The following is a 25,636-nucleotide window of genomic DNA, read 5'->3' on the forward strand; positions in this document are numbered from 1 at the left end:
GACCTTATATTTCAAACACAAAACAAAATTCAGCAAAGAATGTCTTACAGAAAAATACCAAGCATTGTTTACATTTTATACACAAAGAAATGCACATCTCCTAATGTAAACTATTTGGTTTAAAAGTCAGGTCACAAGGTAAGAGAATAAATTAATTCTGCAATCATTCACAATGTTTTAACATTTGCTTTAGTAAAATTGCAAAAAAAAGTATCAACTCTACAGAATAAAGTCAAGTAACTGGAAATTTTTCATTTTATTTAACTAAGTTTTTCATTTGTGTTAAATTATTAAGAAAGAATTGCTAAGTGCTTCAATTCTGAGAGCTAACACTAAGGGTGTTTCAGGAGGAACAAATGATAAAGTCCTTTGGAATATTTTTTCTGATTGAAAATCTTTTCTATGTAAAAGAAATCAGGGACTAAGTTATGGCACTGCTTTTCAGAAACTGCTACATATTCTACATTTGACAACCACTAGACTTCCTAAATTTGTGTACATTAACAAATAGTGAACTTAAATCTAAGGAAGTTACAATTTTTAACATGCAGGAGTGATGAATTAAGCCTATCCATATGCTATTGTATGATTTCATTAAACATTTACACTTAAGATTAATTCATAAAAATTCTTAGTACAATTTTAAAAAGTAAAAAAAGCTCCCTTAGTAAACAAGTAAAGAGTACTTCAGAACTTGACAGTTCAAGTATTTTTACTTGTCTGAATAAAGGTTAAAAACAACTAAGAAAAAGCTGGGACAGACAGCCTAAAAAGCATCAACATCCTGCAGCTCTATGATGAGCAGAGATCCTTTGTGTTCTCAAACAGCAGCTGGCCAAAACTCATCCAAATAATTTTATTCCACTGTCTTTCCACGGCTCAGTTGCTGACAAAATGACATCAGTGGTTGACAAAAGTATATGTCAGGTTATGATTGTGGATTTAAAGCTGGTGGGGTGCAAGAAATAAGGACACAGGGCCATATCCCTACTTGGAATTAAACTTTCAGCTAAGTTACTGCAAGAGGTATGTTACTGCATCCACCTGCACACTGTATTCAAGTCAGAAGGGTTCTGCACACAGACAGGAAAAAAACATACACATCTTAGTGCAGAATGAGAGCCCTGGACTGCACAGATCCTAAGAAACTTTATTTGAATATTCCAACAGTAGCACAGAAGCCCTCTGGGAAAAAAAAAACACCCAAACCAAAACAAAACCATTCAGTGTAATTTTGCATCCGAATTTTGAAAGAAGTTAACACAACAACCTAAAGCTGTAGAAAAAAAGAAATGCAAAAGGGTTTCTTTTTCTTTAAAGTACTCAAAGTATTCTTAGAGCAGTGAAACAAATATTCCATTAAAACTTACCGTAAGAAGTTCAGTCGCTCCTGCACTTCCTGCACGTGGCTGTACCTGCTGCCCGGTCTCACAGTTTGAGGATCGTATTCCCCGTGCTCTGCACACAAAACACAAGGCATTCAGAAAAGCCTTGTTGACCCCACGAGACAGGATGTGTCTCGAGGCTTGTAATTCTGAATGTAATTAAAACCACTCAAAACCCAGTAAATTTTCAGTAAGGTGCATGAAAAGAGATTTCACCAAGCTACTACCTGTTGGTGATTCATCCTAGATTAAAGTGAGTGTAGGCAAAGACCATCATGGTTTATAATCAAATCAACAATTAGGTGCAGATACATGTGCTCATTGTTCAGTATAATGAAAGTACTACAGAAAAATTAGGAACCTGCATTCTTCTCCTTCAAATCAATTTTTCCTAATTTTGGGTGGTCAGTTTGAAGCCAGAAGTCAGTTAAAAATTGTAGTATAACAAGTATATAATTCAGATTATCCAGTGGGTTTTTTTTCTGAGGATCCAGAGTACCTTTTTCCAAAATTTAAATTTTCCATTTTAAGACTTTTTCCTCTCCAGAGGAGCTAATTTCTCCATTTCTTTAACACCTTTATAGGTAGCAACGTACACATCACTCAGAGGAGAAAAGTATACAACTTTATCTACTGCAAGTCTCCAAATACAAAACCCAAATGCCTGTAATACTGACAAGCTTGACCCAGAAGCAGTGATTTTAAAGTAAGGCAAGAAGTTGAACTTTTACCTGCATTTTATCAGATCTTAGCATAATATTTTGCTGAGCAAACAGCTAAGGTGGTGGAACACAGGTGGTGGGGTGGTTTTGTTGGGTGTTTGGTTGCTTGTCTGGGTTTTATTCATTAAAGAGATACAATCTAGATCTCCACACACACTGCTTTCATCTGTACCAACAGTATTTCATCACAACACACATTCATTATGACAGCTCCCTCATAAACTAATTAATGCTGTATTTCTTATTTGCAAAGGTGCACAGGTTGCCTTTAGCTGAGATGACCCAGCCATGACATGACAGGCTGTCCCATGACAACATCAAGACTAACACTAAAATTTATCTTCAGAACTGAAAATCAGTATCTCCTGTTGTATCAGAAAGGAGAAAAAAAAAAAACAAAAAAACAAACCAAACCAGTCTAACAGCTGAAGTGCATCAGTGTTTCAAAATCAAAGAAAAATAATTGTCATATTGGTCTCTATATCCAAGTGTAAAAGGTACATTACCTTAAAAATAAAACAAAAGGGGAAACACAAGACTAGTAGTTAACTGATGTCTGCAAAACTGCAGATATTATGTTCACTGGAAATCCTTCAAAAATTTAAGTTATAATCCTAATGAAGTAGTCATAAATGGGCAATTATCAAAAAAAGAATTGTGGAAAAAAATCTGAAGAAAGAATATCAAGGTAGTCAAACAAAAATTATTTCAGTATTACAAGCAGAAAACTGGTAAAATATGTTGTGGCTCCACAATAAGAAACAAGTAGGGTAGATAAGCATATTGCAGAGAAATTAAAACTAATTACTTGAAGTGTTGGGGGTTCTGGGTGGGTTTTTTGTTTGATTTTGTTTTGCTGAGGGCGAAGTGGTGGTGGTGTTCATTTGTTTTCACTATGGGGACTATCTGGGATTTTTTTCCTGACTGGAGTTTAATTCACAGACACAACAACATCAACACTGGCAGTGACAGAAGAACTCAAATATTCAACCCACCCAGTTGCCCAAAGGCAATGTGGATGCACTTCAGAATTCTGAAACACTCTGCACTACAAAAAAAAAAAAAATCTGTCTCCCTAAATATTCTCTACATCACACTCTTTCTACATCTGCCAGATTTATTTTCTAATCTGTGCATCCCACAGCAAGTCCAAGTGTGATCTCCTTAAAAATTCTTTTCACATACTGAAGCAGAAGAATGAACAGAGAAATCAGTGATCAAAAAACAACTGGTTGAAAATTTAAGTCTAATTAGTGATAAACACACATGGAAGATCATATGGCACAATTTCTACAAATAATTACATTTCATTAACACTTTGGATTTTTTTATTACCTCAAAAAACAGACAAAAAGGAGAACTAACTAGCAATCTTCTAAAATTTTCAAAAGGTCTTTGATAAATCATTGAAAAGATGAAACTGTGACCTCCTTCAGGACTACAAAATGCAATAGCAGTTGTCTCATCTAATGGAGGACTTTGCAGAGTTGCAGGAAAGGGTGAGTTCAGTAGAAAGGAAAATCATGGAAAAATTCAGAAACATAGATTAGGCTTCTCTTTTAAAAATCAAACACATAAGAGGGAGTATCTCAGAAAATCCTATGCACTGGTGAATAATAGGAGAATAGGAACACTGTTCTCCATCACAGAACAAAACTATGGAAACCTTCAAGGAAAACAAGAATACAGCAAATTCAAAATTAATTTAAAAATATCCCAAATTACACAATAATTGCAGTGCTAACTGCCAAAGAGATCTGTTGACAACTGGATTTTTTATTTCTATGGCATTTGTTTGACCTGTGCTGTCTGGATGTTCGCCTTGAATTTTTTCCCTCTGTCTCATTCACCTTCTGCAGCCAAGCTTAATTCTACAGCTCCCAGTTCTTTCTGTCCTCACATGCATAATCTTTTTTCTCCTTCCATTTATTCCCTTTCATTTCTGTGCCCCCCTGGCACATTTCCTCCTCCTCCACTAAGGCATGGAAGACAAACTTCACAGTGCTCTATGTTCTGCTCTATTTAGTATATAAAGCTGAAAATTAAAAGAGTTTTTTGCACAGGAACTGCGTCTTACAGGTTCAGTACACTATCTGAACACTAGGAGACATTTTCTGGTTGCCCTCAATAATGTAATAAAGCATCTAATAAAAAAATCCACACTATTATTCATATGTTTTTGTTCTTTGATGCAAATGAGAAGTTCTGCAACAGCTTTGTCTCAGGAAAGCATAATTTAATTGCTTTGTAATTAGATTAAATGTAAACCCTTTACACATATGTAATTCCTATCACACTGGAGATGTTCATATTCCTGCTGAACTGAGTCATTACAGTTGGGGAGGGGCAGGACAGTGGGATGTGACTGAAATTATTGAAAAATAATTCATACACCGAAGTGTGTGTAGGTTATTTTTGGACAAAGACAGCATTGCTTTATTACAGCTGTTGATGATGTTTCCTTCCTAACCCTGAGGCCAAACCCCGGATTTCACAGCTGGTCAAAGCCCAAGAGAGAGAAGAACAGAATCACAAACTATAAGGTATCAATATAATTAAAATGTGAAGTTCATTGCAAATAAAATGGCATTTTTACATCACATTAGCAAAGTTAAAGAGCACTCCAGCAGCTTACAGAAGCTACATGACTAACACTTGTTCTATTCCACCTTCCTGTGAAGACTAAGGCGAAGACACTGTGGCTTGAGAACAGACCAAATAATTCAATATTATTTTAACACTGATTACTGCAAAGCTATCATCAATTAAGGAACTTAAATTAGGGCAATAACCCCATGTATTCCTGAACAGAGAAATGTATTTGCAGTGTGCAGATTTAACTAAATGTCATTCTCACTGACCTATACCTGGCAGAAGTGACCATCTTCACAGAGCACCACTATTCACACACATACTCAAGGACATATTTTGGGGGTATCTTTTCTATAAAATATACATATTTAGTACTCCAAAATTAAATGAAATGCAAAATTAAAGGTGTCTAGGCAATCTTCCCTAGTGGTGTAAGACACAAACATTAGAATATGCAAACAGTCCCTGCTTCCAGTCAGTAAAGTCACTGGTGGGGAAGGAGGAGTTTAAATCTCCTCCTTTCACTTCTGTTGGTTTAATTTTATCTTAAAATACTGTGGTCCAGTGTAACAAGGAGTTTCCTGGTCCACTGTTATCCTTCACTTCCACGGTTCTACCTCAGTAGCTAAAAGTTAACCCAGAGTATGAGGGTAATTCATCAGCAAAGGGCTGAGTTTAGACTAAAATATATAAATACTAACACAATGTGCTGCCAAAGTGCTGCCAGTAACAACTGCAGTGAGGAAGCAACTGAACAGAAACAGGAGTTACCTGGTAAAAACAAATGGTATCCCTGTGGTTTAAAGTCCTTGTCCCTGACAAATTCCAAATACTGGCTTCAAAAGGAGGTGATCAAAAAAGCTTCTCAAAGGAGCCTTCAAAAATTCAAAACTAGAAGGTTTACTACTAGGATTTTCCATAAAAATAACTACCCTACCTAAGCAGGGCAAGATGATGTTTATCAATCCACAGAGCTGCCACTTTCTCATGTTCTGCTATAAAACACACATTTTCAATTATAAAAGAAGAAAAAAAAAAGCATTTTAAGCTTTTCTTATGCAATCAGACACCACAAAAGCTTTCAACCCCACAGATACCTGAAAATTAAACAACTGAACTTCACAGTTATTTTATTATGGTAATTTGCTTTTAACTCCATTTGCAGCTGGAGTTTTCATACACTCCATGAGGCAAATTTTTGGTTAAAGCTTACCTTTAGCATACTGCCTCATACTTTCCATGTAGGCAGAGAGGTTTTCTGCAACCAGTGTCACCAGGGCGTGATTGTGCTGAAGTTGATTGATTAAGTCATGTCGGTAAAACACGTGGGGACTTCGCTGAGTTTGACTGAAAATAAAACACAAATGTTAAAGGAAAAGCAGAGAAGTCTTGCACCTAACAATTCAGAAATCAATTTAAGCAAATAATCTTTGATTCAAGTTTCTAAAGGGTCTTGAATAGAAATCATATTAAGTTTCTGACAATACTTTTCCTTTTCTTCTTCTGATGTACCAACAATTTTTACCAGTGAATTTGTGAGGATTACACAGTTACAATGTATGAAAAATATCAAAGCAAGCTGAGCAGCTCAGTGTGCTGGAGGGAGAATATCTGCAGCAAGACAGACTAGAAATACCTGCCCACAAAGTGCACAGTAATGATAGAGACCCTCATCTGTAGTGTAACTACAACTCACATAACCCAGTTTCTTCCTCAGCCATCTGATATTTTCTATATTTAATATTAAAACGTTAAGTACAACTCAAGATCATAGTGCAAGAGCACTAGCAAATAATCATAACAGTTATTTCGAGTTAAAAAAAATCTGCAAACAGTATTGATTTTTGTTTCTAACAATATCTATCTGTGAAAAATGTTGGTACAAACAAAAGAAGCAAATACACAGAGCACAGAGCCAAAAAAAAAAAAATCCAAAAAAGTTTAAGAAAAGAAATATCCCAAATAAATAATTAAATTATAAGTTCAAGACCTGGCAAAAAATGCTGCTCTTAAACAACACTAGACATATTTAGATTACAAAAGTAAACTGCAGAAGAAAATAGAGAGCTTGGGTCCAACATCCACATGCCACGAACACTACTGAATTCTAGAACCTGGGGACTCATCACCTTTGCAGACCACTCTCAAAATGTCTCAACTGCTGCAGATCAGAGCACTGATCTAGACTGCATAAACAAGGCAAACTAGTGCTGCTCTTCCATGGTAAAGAGAAAAAAAGAAAACAAGTGGGTGTCAGGGGGAAGAGTGACATTCCTCATCAGCACTCAGCTGATCCCATAGCCTGCCCTCAGGAAAGAAAAATGTAATTTCAGAACTGTTCTCCTTACCTTCAACACTTCAAAAAGTAGACTCTAGAGTTACCTGAATGGATTGCAGGAATTCTCATCCTTCCTAAGAAACAGGGACTCCACACTACACGACCTACAGCACTCTACAGTATCCTCACCCCTTCAGAGAACAGTGGGGAAGAAAAGAAATCCCAGTTGCAGCCATCAGCTGACAGTGATCTGACAGCTGATAACCGCATTTCACTATAGATGTAACAGCAACAGATAAACTGATTCACTCGACCAAAGATCACTGCTAGTCTGGGTTTAAAAGACAGAATTCCATCAACACTCTGCCAAAATAATTTTGTCATCTGCAACCAACATGATTTGCCCTCCTAGGCACTGTGGTCTTCAGAAGATTAAACTTCATAATATGCAGAATTTTCTAAAATGGTCTAAAAGGGACACATAAAACACGAATCGTGTTAAAAAAAAACCCAGAGACTGAGACATCTGTCAGAGAGAAAACAAAATGGATGGAAGCATAAAAAAACCCCAAAACATAGAGAACTTCATATCCTCAGAACATTCTTTGTCTTCACTTTAAGGAACTTTCCAATTATGCTTCATTCCATCTCCACCAACCCTCCTTACTCAGAATAAATCAGCAGCAAAGCAGGAAAAGGCTGGATGTCTCTATTTTAGTGACTATCCAAGATGTTACCTCCAGACAGAGAGCTGCATTCACAGAGGGTAACAGCAAACAAGAACACTGATTATTTGGGAAATGATATCATGAAACAACTAAAGGAACAAACAGAAGCAAGATGGGGTGTTTTGCAGAATCAAGATATTGGAGTGTATATTTATACTCATAATATTAAGCATTTGTATCAATCTCACAAGTACAGCAACATGAAAGCTTCGTCAGCAGAACTACAATGTTCTGTGTTAGGTATTATTTACTTCTCTCCTTTCTCAGCTAAGATGTTATTTTGTTCATCTGTTACGATGAAGTCAAAGGCAAAATTATTGTCCTTAGCACAGGAAAAAAAGGTGATTTGACAAGCTCTTTTAGCATGCTTTCTAGGATTTAAGCTAATTCCACATGCAACTAAAATTTTCCTTAAGCATCTAAGGTTAGAGCGTATTACGATGTTGCCATTACAAGACACTCATTTAATGTGTGACACTATTACACGTTAGTTACTGCACACTCATTAATGTGTAACAACTGAGAGCATGAAAAACTGAGGCTACAGCAAAATTCAGATTTTCATTGCATTTCTACTAAAAGGATACCCAAAGCCAATGTACAAAAAGAAAAAATAGCATTTTGAAATGGATGATGAAGTATTTTGGTAATATGACAAAGGACATCTCATAGCCAGAATGTTTATTTGATAGAAAAATATTGGCAAATTGACAATGGTAAAATTCTAAACAATTTAATTTAAATGGATTAAAAAACCCCTATTTATCTGCACATATAACTTGCCCAACATAATACTGCCCATATAAAACACAGCTTTTGAAGATGAGAGTTGCTGTGCTAAATCAACAAATGCCATGGACCATTAAAAATCCAAACAGCAGGGACCTAACCCAGCAAATTCTACTACTTAGGCTACAAAGTGACTTGAATCATAATTGTTGCCCTAAAGCACTACCAAAACCCCTGAACTCTCAATGTTCAGTTAATTCTTCTGGGCAAATAATTTAGGAGGTGGACCTTCTACTGCTCAGGTAGATCAGGTCAAACTTAAGTGCTTGACATTGGTCTATGGGAGGCTCTACCTCCATCAGCCAACACAGAGAAAATTAAGGTGATTAATTATCTGTACAGTAAAGGTCAGCATGTGAGTAATAGACTCTTTCTTAGTATTAAAAAGCATCCTTGCACCTGTAGGAGTCCTTGCACTTACATAACCAGAATGACAAAAGAAAATAATTCTTAAGCTGGACTTCCCAAAACATGGAGTGTTCCTCTGTGGTCAGGGAGCTAAATTTTGCCAAAGCAATTGTATAACCAATTCATCACTTTGTTCAACTGCATGAATAACTAGCAACAATTAAAACCTCCCTCTCAAAAGAATTTCTCCAGTGCCAATGGCATAAGAAAATTTATACTTAGTTATGCCAAGAATCAGCGGCCTTTGCTGTTCTGGACTGAACTTTTCATTGCCACTGCCAATCAACTGGACCACCCCAAAAGAGCAGCACGAAGAATATGGGACTAGTGTTGCACACAAAAAGCTCTCAGACATGTTTTTCAGACAGGTGACACAAACACCTGTTTTGATCTGTTTTCGATCCAAATGCTAGAAGGATGTTAGACATTAAAGTTCTGTCAGATAAGGTAAGGTGGTAGAAGAGGTATGGGATGCATGGATTACCATTTCCAAACCCTATCAACTGTTATCAGAAAACTAAGAGGACTGGAAAGTCAGTGATTATTTCCAAATAATGTTTTCACTCAGTAGGTTTCTCAGCCACTTGGGTAGTAATAATACCTGACTAAAAAAACTCTCTCAACAGTATCTTGCAAACAAAGGATGCTCCACAGGAAGAGGTCTTTGTAAGGCCCTTGATAAAAACTTTCAATTCAAAGTTTACTTTCCTGCCATACTTGTTTTCAAATCCTGCATAAATATGAGGTGTTATTACACACTGCCTGCAAATCTGAGGATGAGATGGTCTGATAAGCAGAGAGGAGAGACACTCAAGCCATCTAACTGTACACAGACCATACAGAAAACCTAAACTTCCACAATCAAAAGGTTTGGTTCCTCCCAAGATTACTTCAGAGCAGAAACCTAAATCAGTGCCTTGAATGAGCTCTGCTTCAATAATTACTTAAAGCAAAGCATCTTTGTTAAGTCACTGTGTTAAAAACATTCAAATTGAACAACTACTCTGAATAATCAGGCAGCTTGATTTGCCTGGATCTTACAGCATGAAAAAGGTTAAGGACTCCAAGACACAGAAAACACTTTTCTGATCCTGTTGGATAAACCTCAAGCAAGCATTAACATGAAACCGTAAAGGATTAAAATGTTATGAAAATTTGAGAAATACGTTGCAAACTAAATGAATAAAGAAAACTCTTAAAAGCCAGGAATGCAGTATAATCACAGCTCCTGAATATGGTATCAGGAAGAAGATAGTGTTGGGGAAACTGAGGCTCGTTTTCCTTAACTTCCCCTGACTTGATCTTTGTTGTTGTAAACTGCCTGTAACAGCAACACTGATTTGAATAGTTTATCTGCTCACAAGAATTAAAACAAAGCAACTGTGCAACACTGATAAGCAAACAGTATTTTTCAGGAGTCTGTAAAAATTCTGATATGGGTACAAATACTGTTAGGGGCACAGAAACTCAGCTATTTCTGCAGTGAGAAGGCATTTAAAATAACCAAAACAAGCAAAGTCCAAGCAGACAACTGCTTTTCATTCTTTCTTCCTTTTAAAAATGAATATCAAATGAACCCCCCCAAAAGAAGCAAACCTTCTCCCCCCAGTAAAACAATTCTGTTTAGGAGAGAAAATCAGTAGAGTATTTCTCCCAGACCAAAAAGTAACCTTTGATTTCAAGTATATAAACTGCAGGATGAATTTGTCATCAAAGAACAGGGATGGGTGTGTATGTTTGTGGTTTTGGATGTGTGTGCATACAACCATACAGAACTGTAAAATATACTTACACTTAGTAAGCTAATTCCACTGTTAGGCAGGGTAAGTCCATGAATAACAGAAAAACAAGCTCAGATTTTCCACTAGACCATTATTATAAAAATTAATAAAAGCATGTTTGAAGAAGCAGTTAATGGTCTCTTACTGAACTTAGGTGCCTGAATTTTTAGAGACCATTTATACACCCTAACACAAACTCAAGAATGTCTTCCAACACAGGTTATGGTTTTACCTAAGCTTTCCCAACCTTTTAGTTAGATTTGCCTCATTCCAACCCATCCATCCACATTTTAGCAGAGGAAACTTCATTTGCATTCAATTCTTACCTCAAGTTCTGTGGTGCTTCACCAAACAAACTGCAAATTTCTCTTATTTGTTTCAGTGCAGGAATGACCCATTTATCGTTTGTGCGAAGTTCTTCTATAAAACGATCTATCCACTGGATCTTTTGTGTGTCTCGATCCTTAAAGAACAGCAGTTCTCAATCAAAATCAAGTGTACTGCAGAACTGTAAATCCCTCAGTTTCCAAGACAGAACACACATAACAAAGTCAAACAAATACCAGATCATCCGAGTTCTGAAGCATAAGGAAAGGAGCTGAGCAGCACGACACGCTGGCAGAAGTCACCAGTGTGTCACAAACTCAGCCTTCAAGCACTCAGTACTTATTTAAGAAGTGCTTAAATAATGTGCTCTCTCTTAAAGCTTTCATTTATTTCTACTTACTGTTATAAAATATAAAAAAACCATGAGAAACTGTTTCTTAAGTTAACATGACAGATCATGGATTAATTTCAGACCGTAATGAATCACTGCTCTGGCAGACTTCCTTAGAAATTTGGGTGGGGAAGGAGTGTGTTGTAGTAGTTTGGAAAGAGCCTTGCTAGGTCCTTTCTAATATTACACAAGACACATAAGGACTTACTGGGAAAAAAAACAAAACACCAAAACAAATCAGTATTATTGAGTTTGGGAAAAAGCAAAGACAGGAGTGGGGCTGCTTTTCCTTTCCTCCCTATTTACTTTGGCAGGGTCCATTTCCAATTCTTCCAGTGTGTTCATTAACTATTGCAACTGATGAATTTCACTACCCTCAGTTAAAGCACAAACTGTGGTAATTAAAATATGTCCAAATACAAATCTATGATAGGGAACATTTTTGCTAAATTACCAAATCCCTTCAATTTTTCATGGGGAAAAGAAGGAAACTCAGTGACTTCTTTCACAGCAGAGTTCACTCACCTGTGAACAGCTGTAATCTAAGATTTTAATATGGGCACTAAGAGCCTGGTCCATGATATCAACTGGTACATCATCACTGTGAGCCAAATTCCACAAGAGGTTCAGCACTTTGTGTGCCATCACACCATCCTTGTCATCCTCTGCAAGGCGGCGAATTAACTCAAGCAGTTTCTCACGCTGTTTCTTGCTTGCATTCGTCCAACTTGCCTAATATTTAAAAAAAAAAATTATAAACCCCAGTCTTCTTTTAAAAATTCCACACATAAGCTGCACTGTTAACAAATGATGCAACAATAAAGCGATGCAACTGCAGGAAGAACTTTCATATTCATTTCTTTCATTAAAAAATAAAGAGCACATTGGAGCTCTTAGTACATAAGCCAGACACGACTGAACAGCTCTTCTAATGTTTACAACTAAAGTGTATTCAAACTTGAGGCTTAAAAAAAGGCAGCTCTTTGTTTAAAGATCTTAGATGTGCTTGTAAAAGTTAACATAACCATTGACAAGTTCACCAACAGTCACAGTGGACTCAGCTGTTTCTTGCAAATGCTTTCACAAAACTCCTGTGCTTATTCTTCAAAGACTTCTTAGATAATTGATAATTAGTATGTCAGTAAAATTATAATATCACTTGTGCCTCTGAATCTGACTGGAACAAATGTCCTCTGCATAGAATTACCCTTTTTCTGAGAAAGTTTTCAATATAACATCACTTTATATCCATCTCTCAAGGTCAGACACAACAATTTACACACAGAATTTCTGAGCACTGAGTTCAGCATCTGAACTACAGAACATTAGACCCATATTCACCAAACTACAGGAACCCATTAATGAGAGCACAAATTGCACATAAGCCAAAATATGCCTATAATACATTTATCTAAAAACAGAAAACAGAGACTACAAAGCTCATCATGTCCCAAAAGTGAAAGCAGATCATGTCCTAAAAGTGAAACAATTAAACGAGCCAGAGAGCACCACTACTGGAAGCTGTAAATGTTAAATGTTATGCACAAAAAGCCTGTGAGTAACTAAACTTTCAGAAACAAGCTGTTTTGTGATTTCAATCAAATCATTACATGTTTATAAACATTCAACTTTATCTTCCTGGGGCTGTTTCATTCTGTATGTGTGCTAAACAGAGAGGAATCATTACATGATAAAGAGGAAGTTGGGGGAGCAGGGAACGGAAGTCCTTGATCTCCTCCACTTAGAGATCAAAAGCAGCACTGCCTGGTAAACCTGACAAAACCTACTCTAATGCCAGGAGAATAAAAACATCATTCACTAAATCACCAACATTTATTAATCTGGAGGTATTTAGGATAAATAACTTATTTTATTTGGAAAATTCTATATTCCTAGGATTGCTTAAGGTAACTTTATTACTACAGGCTTCAACAGATGTGCATGACCCCAAAGTGTTCAAACCAGAAAACAAAACTGGTTACTAAACAAGCATCACTAGCCTTTGTTTAGACAGGAAGTAAACAGAAAATCTCACAGGAAGTGCTCATTAAAAAACAGCATTTCTAGAACTGAATATTAGAGACTGTTGCTACAGATGAAGAAGTCTTTTAACACACAGAAAACGACTACCTAAAGAAGAAAGTAAGACACTGAAAAAGCCACAAATCTGCATGAAACCTCACAACCCATTTCCTGAATACAGTCAAAACACAGAGAATTACCTTAAAACAATCAAACAGGTGATCAAGCTGTTCAGGAGAGAAATCCCAAGCCAATTTTGCGAGGAGATCATGTACATTTTTTACAATGGCTTCATGTTTTCCTGCCTGTGGCGAAGAGAAAAAGAATCCACCATTTGTAGCAATTCATATTTTAAGTCAAGCAGCAAGACATCCAACACCATTTTTACCAGCAGACTGTTTGAGGTGGCCAGCAAGAAGAGCTGATGCTGTGGGAGCAGCATCGCAAACTGAATACTTGCTTCACTGGGAATTCACAATATTTAGATTTCCCTTGTATGTGTAAGTATTTAAGTGTCCTCTGTGTGTGTGTGCACAAGTATTTACTTAGAATATAAATCCTGCAGCAGCACAATATTTATTTTTTTGTTGCTGTTACTAAATTGAACTGGGATAGAGAACAGTAAAGTCTAATATGGTACTTAAACTTACGAAACAGTATTTTGTTTTGTGTGGTTTTCTTTTTTTTTAATAAGAAAGGACTCGAAATCCACTTCCGCAATGAATTTCACTGAGGTGTTGTAATCTGTAAACCAATTTTTAGTATTTCCACACAGTTTCTCAGGCTGAAGTACTTCTTTTGTGGTAGTAGATTCACAAACAACTAAAGCATCCAGCAGCTTTTAATCTTACAAATCTAACAATCAAACCACTAAGGACAAGTGTTCAGTATTACACTAGACATGATTTCAACCCAGAGTTTGGTGCACACCAGAATTTTGGCATTTAAGGAGGAAGACAACGAGAAGAAAAAAGCATCCTGTACTTTACATCTGCACCCAAAACCAACCAATCTGGACTATGTGAATCAACTTATTTATTGTAAAGAATTTTGTAGTAAGCAGGGAATAAAAAAATGCAAATCAAATACCTAGAATACACAATCTGATGTAATTAATCTTTGTACACTATTAAAAATGCATGCCTAAGCAGTTTTGAAATTCAATTCCTTCTAAAAGCTTGCATCAGTAATTCACTTAAAAACAAAAAACCAGACTAATAGCTTTGTTACATGCTGTGCTTTAAATTCTTTATAGTGTGCCATTAATTTTTGTTTCAAATAAAGGGAATTTAAGTAGTAATATTCGTTTTCATGTTACAGGTCAGATTATGAGAGGGGGAATTACTAAACCCACTCAATTTTGCAAAATATTGTATAATTTTTTTCTCTTATCAGATTATTTCCTGGATAGAAAAAAAACCTGAGAGCATGTGGGCCAGAACAAGCATCTGTGACATAACAAATAAAAGCAGAAGTGTGCACAGCTCCCGGGGGAGCAAGGAGAGTAAGAATAAGGTGGTAACACTTTTGTCTTGGGAGGTTTTTGGCAGACATGGGGAAGCAGTGCCAGACAGCAGGAGGAGAGAAGGAACGTGGTGTGTGACATCCCAGCTTCCTTCACAGAAACAGGGAAGTGCCTGTAAAGTTCTCATTAAATACTCCCGAATAATGAGACTCAACCTCTGCCATTTTGTGTCTTGTCAAGCAGGATCTTTCCCTACAACTCCAGAGGCTGCAACTTAATGCTTGTTTTTAGAGCCTTCCAGCATTACTGCTTGAATCAAACACACTTCCATACTGTGAGCAGTGGCTTTGTAAGACATGAAAACATTTCTGTAAAATTAAAACTCAGGTTCCCTTTTAAAAGCAAAAGCAGTGTGACTGCATTACTTTAATAAACTACTTATTTTTATTCTAGTTTTTAACTGAGATTCTCTGGTGCAGCAGCACAACAACTTGAGCCCAAAAGCAAAACCTCACCAGTGCTGCAGAGGCCAAGCTAAAATAACCCGCCTGTTATATAAAGCTACACAGTAAATCAACTCCTCGCTACTGAATTTCATGCTCCAGCTGCTCTTACAACAGTCACTTAATAAGAACTTCTAAAAACTACTGTACACAGGGAGTAGTGAAGTTAGTAAAAATCATTCTGTACTAGCACATTTTGGTGTTCTTCATTTTTAATCTATTTTAATTCCATGGCTAAAGCCACAGTGAAACCATCTATCTGAATAAGAGTTACTTTCTCACAAATAAATTTTTTCTCACAAAAAAAATTGCAGGGCAAAACTACAGCAAGACCACTGCAGTAGCCACCTGCTTGAAAGCGTAAGAGGTGAGCAGAGAAAGCTGGGGATTTAACATATGGGAGACTTCTTCCTAAATTATTCCTATTTATTCATTCCTAATTTTTTTTCTAGTGTTGGGGACTATCCCTACCTTTTAAGGGTTGTAACCACTTGTTCACATTTCTCTGGAAGGGTAGTAAGTTTGACTTAAACTAGCTTATCCACAACCATTTCCAGGCACTAGGAAAAACATAATTGCTTGGAAGACTTTTTTCCCCAAATCTCAGAGTTTTTTTCCCCCTCTTATTTAAAGTAAGGCTCTAATATACTAAAATAAGCCTACTAACAGCAAATTAACTTCTCAAAGTCTCTTTTCTTTTTGCCCCACAGATACTTTGTAGTCTGGAAACATCTACAGATCACAAGCTAAAAAGTAACTGTAATGACAGACCCACAGATAACCAGAAGTAATCTGGGTATTGCTCTGTTACATGACGAGATTTTCTGAACAGGGCTTTGGGATAACCAGAAAAGACTTGACTGAGTTTCAGCCTGTGCAGTTCCTATCAGGATGGAACTGAAGTCTATACATTATGAATTTAGTTCAACCAGTCCCAAGTGTTTGAAGTGCAACCTGGAAGTAGTTGCAGGGACACCTGTGTAAGTTCATTTAAGCCAAACTGCTACATTTTCAGAACAGCATGAACACACATAAACTGTGGATATAATACCACTCAACTCCTGTATTAGCTCTTGGCATGGTGTAACTCCAGCTGGCAACTGACCCTCCACCCACAGTGGGATGGGGAGAGAGAATCAGGAGGGTAAAAGTGAAAAAATTCATGGGTTGAGATCAACAGGTAAATCTTTTACTTTACTTACTTAGTTATTATAAAAGCTACTGTGAAGAAATTTAGCTCTGTCCCTGCCCAAACCAGTACAGCTCTCTGTCTTGTTAATCAGATTTAGCCTTCCCAGATTTGAAAGACTGGCCTGAGGGCTTACTCCTACAATCACTTTCACTGCCCATTATTTATGAACGAGGATCTATGTACTTGTGCTTGTTTTCTATCCTAAAATGACTTTTCGTTTCTGTACTGTCAATAATTCTTAATGATTCTGTCTCTTCAGCTGCCCATTCTGTGTATTAAACTCATGCAACCCACAGACAGGAAGAGCAGCTTCACCAATCATTTCAGTAAACAAGTCAATATTGCAAAATCTGTAATTTTTCAAAAATAATCTTTACAACAACAAGGAAAGAATTTGCACTTGATTTCTAGAACAGTCATTATTATTATTTTGTTATTACCATTATTATAAGTCTTACTAATCACGCTCTGCCCAGGAAAAATTTACACAACTGTGGTGAACTCAGACATTAGCAACACATAACTTGATATTTTAAAATGCATTAAGAATATCAGGCATCATGTCTTTGCTCAACACTGCAGGTTCCTTAATATTTAGAAAGAGTAACTTTTGCACCGTGTTCTGAAGTGTTCCTTTAGACTTCACGTATGTGTGTAGCTGATCCCTTCCACTGAACCATTTGAGAAGACAATTTTGAGATCCAGGGCCCCAAAAAAACCCCCACCATTTGATTTCAATTTTTCCTTCAGCCTTGTCTAACACTAAGCAAAAGAAGCCCAGGTTGTCTTCTCAATACATGACATACAACAACATCCCTCCTGTGCAGTAGCAGACGAGCAGGTGAATTATTTACCTGTGCAGCCCAAATGTTGTCGAGATCCTGCAAAGTGAGGGCTTTCTCTTTGATGACAAAACGGAGAATTTTCTCTAACTTCTCTACGTACTGAGGTTGATGAAGACTATCTCTCAAAACAATTGATAAAATATTGTTCTGCTGGATCCATTCCTGAATATAAAAAAAAAAAAAAAAAAAAGCAGTGCCATCTCAAATTATTCAGGTGCCATCACTGACATTTAAACTTCAAAGAAAAAATTCAACCTGTTACAGATTAAGTAAGAGAGATATAGCACCAGCGGAAGGTATTTATCTCTAACTTTAATTTCCTCTTAAAAAAAAAAAAATCAGCATTTACAATAACCCATTATGCTTGTCACTGTGGTATCTTAAGGGGAAATTTTTTTCAGGCATATTAAAACCATGAACTCAAAGCATAAAGATGTTCAAACGACTTCAAACATAAGAAGCCAATGTGAAGAACAGCTATCGCCTCTATTCAGGGAACAAAATTTTTACATTCCAATTCACAGTCATTAAATATCAAAACCAAATTGTTTAAGACACTTCTAACTTTACTGCTATGCCTACACCATATCCCATAAAAAGGACATAAGGACTGAAATATAAAAAAGATTAGATTATTTCAGTACTGCCACTTATAGGGTTTGAAATGTTTCTAACTGAATTAGAGACAAATATTTCAGCCATATTTAAATAGATGCAATTTTTTCAGAGGTGTCACTGATGTGGTGGGACTGTTTTGTTCCAGCTGAAGTAAAGGTGCTGTGAACACCAAAAGAGAAAAAAAACATCCCCAGCACAGCACCTTCTAACGGTGTCCTTGATTACAGACTTACAACGTTCGACCTAGTCTCGTGAAATACTTAAATCTACAAGTTTTCATTTAAAAACACAGGCCTTGTCCGAGACACCACATTGTAGGGAATACGTAAAAAAGATTTATTTCCTCCTATTGCTTTAAAAAAAAAAAAAAAATCAAACTGCAGTTACTCTTTCTTGTCAGACGTCCTTCTGTAAATTATAAACCTCACAACAGGTGGCCAGACACAGCAATGGGGTAGAACAGTGTAAAAATCACTTAACACAACTAAATTTCACGCAGGTGAAGAGAAAAATCATCCCTAACTCTATAAATACTCATTTTCTTAGTTCCCTATATGTACATTCAAGCAACAGTATTCAAAATATGTAAATACTAAATAAAATAAAATGTGGTACCTAGAACTTTCTGTACCACAGAATCCAGCTTCTGAAATGTGAAAAGCAGAGCAGTCACTTGGAACTCCAAACAGCTGAACCACAAACCCCAGACGATATCCTTACTTAAATGACCATTAAATTTCTAGTTACTGTGGCCCTTTTTTTACATAGGTTTGTTTGGGTTTTTTAAGACACTCTATAAACCCCACAGTACTCAAGGATCCATTTTTGAGGCATGTTTTTAGCAGCAGCTTTGACACAAATGCAGCCTTTTTTTTTTCCACAGAAAGGCTGTTACCAAAATGATGTGTTACCTTCACGCAATACCTACTGTTTCTAACGCCAGATATGAACATAAACAGTGTGCTGGATCCACAGAATACAGCTACTTCTACAAATAAAGTAATAAGGACAAACAAAATCTACTCAAAGAACTTCAGTGGAAAGGAGAACTTACTGCCATTCTTTCAGCTGTGAGCCACTCCTCCTCTTCAGGGTTCCCGTGTCGATGAGTGTAGTACGACACACTGGATATTACTTTGTTAACTTCATTTAGTGCATTCATTTTACCATTGAAAGAGGAAATTTGTAACAACCTGTGAGAGAGATTTAATGTAAGAAGTGTGGAAAAAAATGTCAGCAGTGGCATATCATATTAGAAGTAGCATCTTACCTAAGTATCATTTTTAACCTAAATATTTCTAAATTTTTTACAGTTTCTTCTTGTCCTGGAACTCTTGAAGCTAAGTTCTTTAGAGATTTGATTATCATTGACAGAGCATCATTTTTGGCTTCATTCTTTGCTTCTTTTTTCAGTTCATCATCTGTTAAATTTTCTAAAAATTGTGGAACCATTTCTATAATTGGAAGGAAATATTTCTTCACTGTATGTAATGTTAGAAATTCAAAACATTGTCCAAATGGCCTAAAAAAGAAAGAAAAAGAGGAAAGTGCCATAATCAGTAGTTGTGTAACATTATGATAGTACAGTGCAATTAATTCAAGAAACTCATGTCTACCTAGAAATACATGAAATGGTGAAGGTAAACACAACCAGCTAAGAGATGAAGTGAGGGGAAGTGCTTCAAGAAAAGACTAAGCTTTGTGCTAACAGAATATTTTACACTGAGGCCAACTTTTCCAAATGCATAAATTATTGTTTAAAAAAAAACTTACTTGATGAGAGCTGCAATGATCTGAACATTCAATGCTGATCCACTCATGAAGCGATCATGCAAGATCTGAAATCCATTTAATGTGCCAAACTTGTTGATAAGATCTACGAGCCAACCCTGCAATATAACAAACAATTATTTTCTGACATTTACAAATTATCATTTAGAAATACTTTTAAGTACCTGTTAATGACAACAATTTGCTTTAAAAAGTCTTTACACAATAGCTTTCATTTTTAAGGAAATACTTAAAAATAGGCAACAAGATCTTTCTCTTATCATGTCAAAGAACAGATGCTGTTCAAGGAAATCTGTCAAATATATAGGACTAAAATTGACTATACTTCGGGTTCTGCTTTGGCTGCTGAGTTACTACAGAAAGCATGACAATTTTGGTATTTCCTCTTGGCCCTGGATGTGATAATGCCACATATAAAGATATTAAGAATGCAAAATAACATTCTTCTATACAGAACTAGCAAAGCCAGGAAGTCCTAGGACTTCTTTATGTTTGCTTCTTATATATTAACAGCTGACAGTTCTACTAAAAAGAAAATAAAATAAAAAAAGGAAGAAAGCAAAAAAATGTCATTAACTCCTGGTGTCGTATCAATGCCACTTGGAGCTCACTTTGAAAAAGTTCAGAGCCAAGAACCAGATTACTAATCTGCACTGCCCATTAAAAAGCAAAACAAAACCCCAAGAAACCACAACTACAAACCCAAACAAAAACCTCAAAACCAAACCTTCAAACACCAGCCCCCTCGCAAAACCAAACCAAAACCACCAAAACCCACAGACTCTGGCATCCCATGTCCAACTAAAAACATTTCTCCCATCATTGGAAACTATTAGAAAATTGAGAAAAAATTCCTACTTTATCACATAATCCCCTCCTCAGAACGTGCCATCTATAAAATCACGTTAAGTGAGAGGGCAAATCCATCAACTGGCAAACTCAAGCAAGCCAATTAACACAGTGGGAATGGCATTTCAAGAGAGTTGTGGCAGCTCTACCACAGAAACACATAGCACAGTTGGACTGTGGACCAAAGATGGGAGGACTTAGAAGGGGAAATGCACCTTAAATCACTACCAGGAGTCATGAGCAGAGGAACATCTTAGAGATAAAGAGAATAAAGGCAGCTTTCCCCCTCCCCTCTAAAAACTTCTCTGCAGCTACTGTGTCATTAGGTAACACTGCAGGAAATTAAAACCACGGGGCTGAAGAGGCTCTCTCACCTTTGGTGATCGTGGGTCAGGAGGACGGGCATAAAGTTCATCTTCAGCGAGCTGGACCCCTGCAGGAACTGTTTCTGAGGGACGAGTACCATTGTATAGATGGAATTTGCAGTGAGGATTTAAGGCCATGGCAAGAAGTTCAAGAAGGGGAAACCAATCTTGGGACAGCTTGGCCACACATAGTTCCACTAGTCGATGAGTGTTGTTAATAATACATCTCTGTTAAGAAAAAAACAACAACTAAGAACATGGCAGTGACTGTGCAACGAATATGAACCATAAACTCTGAACCATCTGTACCTAGCATGCAAGAGCTGCCTAAGACATTTACAAAACTGTATTTTAATTTGTACTTCCTCCAACAAAGGCTTTAAACAAACTTTAAACTATCTGTTTTGAGCCAGAAATTAGATTTAGGGAAAAGAGACAAATGTTTTTGGATGAGACATTCATGCATCACCACTGTACTATTAACTTCTCCTTCTTTCTCACATTTTTCTCACAGATTTTAAATTTGCTTACAAAGATCTTTACAGTTTCTCACTTAGCATGTATCTAGCTGTCCAGCAGGTAATTTTATGTTCAAGCAGCTGCTACAAACACTCAGGAGTCAGCAGGTTGCTAAAAGCTTTATGTCCTAGCATGCACATAAAAATAAGCAGGTCTCCAGACATCTGGCCAAGGACAGCCAGCCCAAAAAGAGCTGCACTACCAAACATACATGGTTCCATTCCTCCTCCTATCACCTCTCATGTTTTATCTCCTTCCAAAAACACTGCAGGCAATCAAGTGAAACAATGACAGAGAGGTGACTCCCCCTGCCTGCCCCGATTCCTGTATACAAGAGCCTTCTTACAGCTCACTGCTGAGTTTCAAAAATGAAGTTCAGATTTTATAGTCTGCCCCCCTATTTAAATTACCATCCTTTTCAGAAACACAACTTTAAAAACTCACATGAATCTCAAACTTCCAGCCGCTCACTGCCTCATCTGTAAGGATTTTTGTGAAGGATATTGTTAACCCATCTCGAAAAAATCGCTGGCATGCTTCACTTTTTACATCAAGGCCTATTTTAAAACAGAAAAGAAAAACAATGATCAAAACGTGGAATTTCGGTAGTTGTTACATAGACTTTATAAATGCTGAAAGAAGAGATGTGGTGTGCTGGTGTTGGTTTCTCCACAGTAGCTCCTACAGGGCCATGTTTTGGATTTGTCCTGGAAACAGTGCTGATAACACAGCGATGTTTTTGTTACTGCTGAGCAGCAATAACAGAGCCAAGGCTTTTCCTGCTTCTCACACCACCCTGCCAGCAAGGAGGTTGGGGGTGCACGAGGAGTAGGGAGGGGACACAGCCAGGTCAGCCGAGCCCTGCTGGCCACAGGGATGTCCCAGACCACACAGTGTCACAGTCAGCAGACACAGCAGGGGAACACTCAGAGTGATGGAGCCCTGCTTTCCTGGGGGTGGCTGAACACCTGCCCATGGGAAGCGGTGAATGAATTCCTTGTTTTGCTTTGCTGGCACACACAGCTTCTGCTTTACCTCCTAAACTGTCTTTATCTCATTCCGTAAGTTTTCTCACTTTTACCCTTCAGATTCTCTCCCCCATCCTAGCAGGGGAGCACAAGCAAGAGGCTCTGCGGGGCTGAATTGCTCGCTGGGGTTACACCAACATTTGGACTTCAAAGGTTTGGTGTTTAAAGCTTCAGAATTAATTTTTTAAAAAGCCTTGTATGAAGAGAAACTTACATAAGCTTTAATGGGCAAAAACCTTGATGGATTAGTGTTCCAGTAAAGCCACCTCAAAAAATTATACTCCTTTATATAATTTTTAATTATTTTTTAAAAGATGTGATAGGGGTTGGGTTTTTTCCTCACATTTGCAACATGCAGATACACTATCAAAAATAAGTACAATTTTTATCTCCCATTTTTCTTCACGTTATCTCTTATTTACTTTTTAACAGTAAAACTCTGTGAGTGAAGAGGGGTAAAACCAACTAGCTCAAGGAAATGCAGAAGATACAGCTTCAGAAATGAACTTGAAGTGGTCCCAGAGAAATGCAGATGAATCATCTGGACAGAGATGGAGATGGTCTTCAGTGGATGTTGGGAACAACTCCTATTATCAGGCTGCCTGACTTTTGGATGCACATGTGCACATGCACACACTAATTAATTTTTTTTTCTAGCATCAAGGCCTCTCTTTCCCACTCCATAAGCCTTTGTAATTCATCAAAAACACAGATCTGGGACCAAGTCTCAAAGTTTATGTTGTGTAGTGAAGTCTCTTTCCAGTTTAAATAAGCTACAAATTCCAAAAATTGCCTTGCATCTTGCTTGAGAGTGTCCCATTGGAAAGTTCTGGCAGCATGTTCATCACTGAGTGTAAATATTAAGAGTAATAAAATCCTTTTGAAAGAGTGGTCTATAAAAATCCAAAACCTTAAAACAAACCAAACAAACTTTTTCTTTTCACCTCGAAATTTATAGCATCCAACTCACTATGACCTTTATCTCTGGAGCAAATCTCATTACTGAAAACACTCAGTAAGTATTTCAGAATTGTTGTGAGGATAAACATCAGTCTTGCTATTGAATAGTATTTTCCAGATAGGTTTTCTTCTATAAGCAAATAACTCCAGACTATCATTTGATAGTCTCATGGCTTGTTTAATGACGAATAATACATTGATGCCTACACATAAAAAGGGAATTTTCCATAAATAAATGCATCTGCCAAAAATAATGCGAGTCACAGTCTAGACAGGATTTATGCTACCCTGTCAAATTTGCTCCTTGCACTTGAATTTAATTCTCACTAGTACTTTCAATTAGTTATGTCCCTTTCAATTTCAGTTCCTGGAAAGATTTAAAGAGGATGCAAATATTACTCTTCTTTTACAGGAAGGGTCACAAAGACAGTAGTTACCCCAGAGTCACTCCAGCATGCTGAGGGCCACTGGCTGTGTTAGGAATAAAAGCTGTTTAAGAACACTAATCACTAGAAAATGGTGCTTGACAAAAAACCATAGTGGGCTCATTCTAGGTTCTGCTGCTTCACAATTTAAATGAGATACAGACTGAAATATAGAGTTTATGCAATTCAACAGCTGGTTATTTTTCTATTTCTCCTTTCAGTTCCTCCTTTTTGAAACAGAACTCCTCAGAATATGAAAAATTCCCATAGACAGGTAGCAGGGTGTCCAATTTTAGATCTTACCTCGGTAATGGAACACATTTTCAATCTATTTAGAAATGGACAACAGAATCCTTTATATTACTTCTCTATACATACTCTGCTCTGCCACAGTGTCTGCCAAGCTCTAAACTACTGACATAGTGCCAGTTACACCAAGTTACACCCTATCATATTCCTTGAGAACTGGAAGTTGTTATAAAAACAACCATCTTAGCCATCACATCATTTCAAGTAGCAAAGAAAAAATAAAAAATCTAGGAGGTAACTGTAAAGATAACACACTTAAACAACTACTTCTAACAGCTTTCCTCGTTTTCTCCTTATCCAATAATGCTTGCATATGTACACACATAGGAATTCATCTAGAGGGCAAGAGGAAACTAAACAGCAACACAGAAGTACTTTTTAGATTTGGACACCAACAACTTAATAAAAATCAAAGTGCATAAAGCATACGAATACATTTCCACTGCTTTTAACAATTTCAAAAGGAAAAATAATTTTTTTGTTTGGAACTTTCACCTAAGCCGATGCTTTGGGGAAGTAAGTTGATGTCAGGAGTAGCTAAAACTCTCACTCTGCTCTTAGTACTTCATTGCATTGACAGTTTTTTGGTTTTGGTTTCTGTTTTTCTAAAGCTGACTTAACAGCTGGCAGAACATACATCTCCTCTCCTTCAAATCACAAGTGCGGAATTTCCGCTGCCTGCACTGTTCCACCAACCCAGACACAAAGGTGGCCGCGTTTGCTTTCGGTGAGCTGGCACTTCTTGCGCCTCTGAACAGATGTGATCACTTGAACATCCTACACTCGCCTCAGGATTCCTGCCAGACCCAGCGACACATAAAGCCACCAATGACAAGCACAGCTACGGCTGATAAAGCAGCAACGATATCATCCCCCTATGCTGGATCACAAAGATGAACACCTAACTTTTGTTTCTCCAGAAAGTGCTCCAAAGCAAGAAAGACTTCCCAATCAAAATAACCCAGAATATCATGACCACAATCAGCTTTTCAGTTTAAAAACTGTTTAAGAATAACTTTTATTAACAGGAAATGAAGTCACCCTGGGCCAGCAGCACGCAAAAGTAGGAACAGGCACTTCGTATGACACCATATTTGAAACACAACTAGATGGTAAGTGCAGATAACCTAAAAAATTATTCTGATCTGACTTTCAATATTACTCAAGCACCGGGGTAACAAACATGAACTGGAATAGGAGACCAAAGCTACTTCCCAGGAGGACAGAACTTTCCAGAACACATGAAGAACTTGTCAATCTGACTCGTACAATTTAGCAAACACATCCACAGTCCTAAGACGGAGCCCTCCAACTTCCAAATCAGATACAACAAGCGCCAGTAGG

At 37.1% G+C, this 25,636-nt stretch overlaps 1 protein-coding gene across 4 annotated transcripts in view; it reads right to left on the reverse strand.

Moving 5' to 3' along the window:
* USP9X (ubiquitin specific peptidase 9 X-linked) overlaps positions 1–25,636 on the reverse strand; it is a 98,900-nt gene that overhangs the window by 43,112 nt on the left and 30,152 nt on the right. For all 4 annotated transcript variants that reach the window (XM_027884508.1, XM_027884746.1, XM_027884588.1 and 1 more), the window contains exons 5-15: positions 22,015–22,127; positions 21,061–21,279; positions 19,820–19,935; positions 19,317–19,568; positions 19,101–19,239; positions 17,438–17,590; positions 13,624–13,728; positions 11,927–12,133; positions 11,010–11,146; positions 5,913–6,046; positions 1,371–1,458 (exon numbers count right to left, since the gene is read on the reverse strand). In XM_027884508.1, coding sequence (XP_027740309.1) covers positions 1,371–1,458; positions 5,913–6,046; positions 11,010–11,146; positions 11,927–12,133; positions 13,624–13,728; positions 17,438–17,590; positions 19,101–19,239; positions 19,317–19,568; positions 19,820–19,935; positions 21,061–21,279; positions 22,015–22,127 — 1,663 coding nt within the window. The remainder of the gene's footprint in view (positions 1–1,370; positions 1,459–5,912; positions 6,047–11,009; positions 11,147–11,926; positions 12,134–13,623; positions 13,729–17,437; positions 17,591–19,100; positions 19,240–19,316; positions 19,569–19,819; positions 19,936–21,060; positions 21,280–22,014; positions 22,128–25,636) is intronic.

This window comes from Empidonax traillii, unplaced genomic scaffold (genome assembly GCF_003031625.1).
Source record: "Empidonax traillii isolate 1590-97213 ecotype Southwest subspecies unplaced genomic scaffold, ASM303162v1 scaffold1:size7828297, whole genome shotgun sequence".
In the NCBI taxonomy this organism is placed as follows: domain Eukaryota; kingdom Metazoa; phylum Chordata; class Aves; order Passeriformes; family Tyrannidae; genus Empidonax; species Empidonax traillii.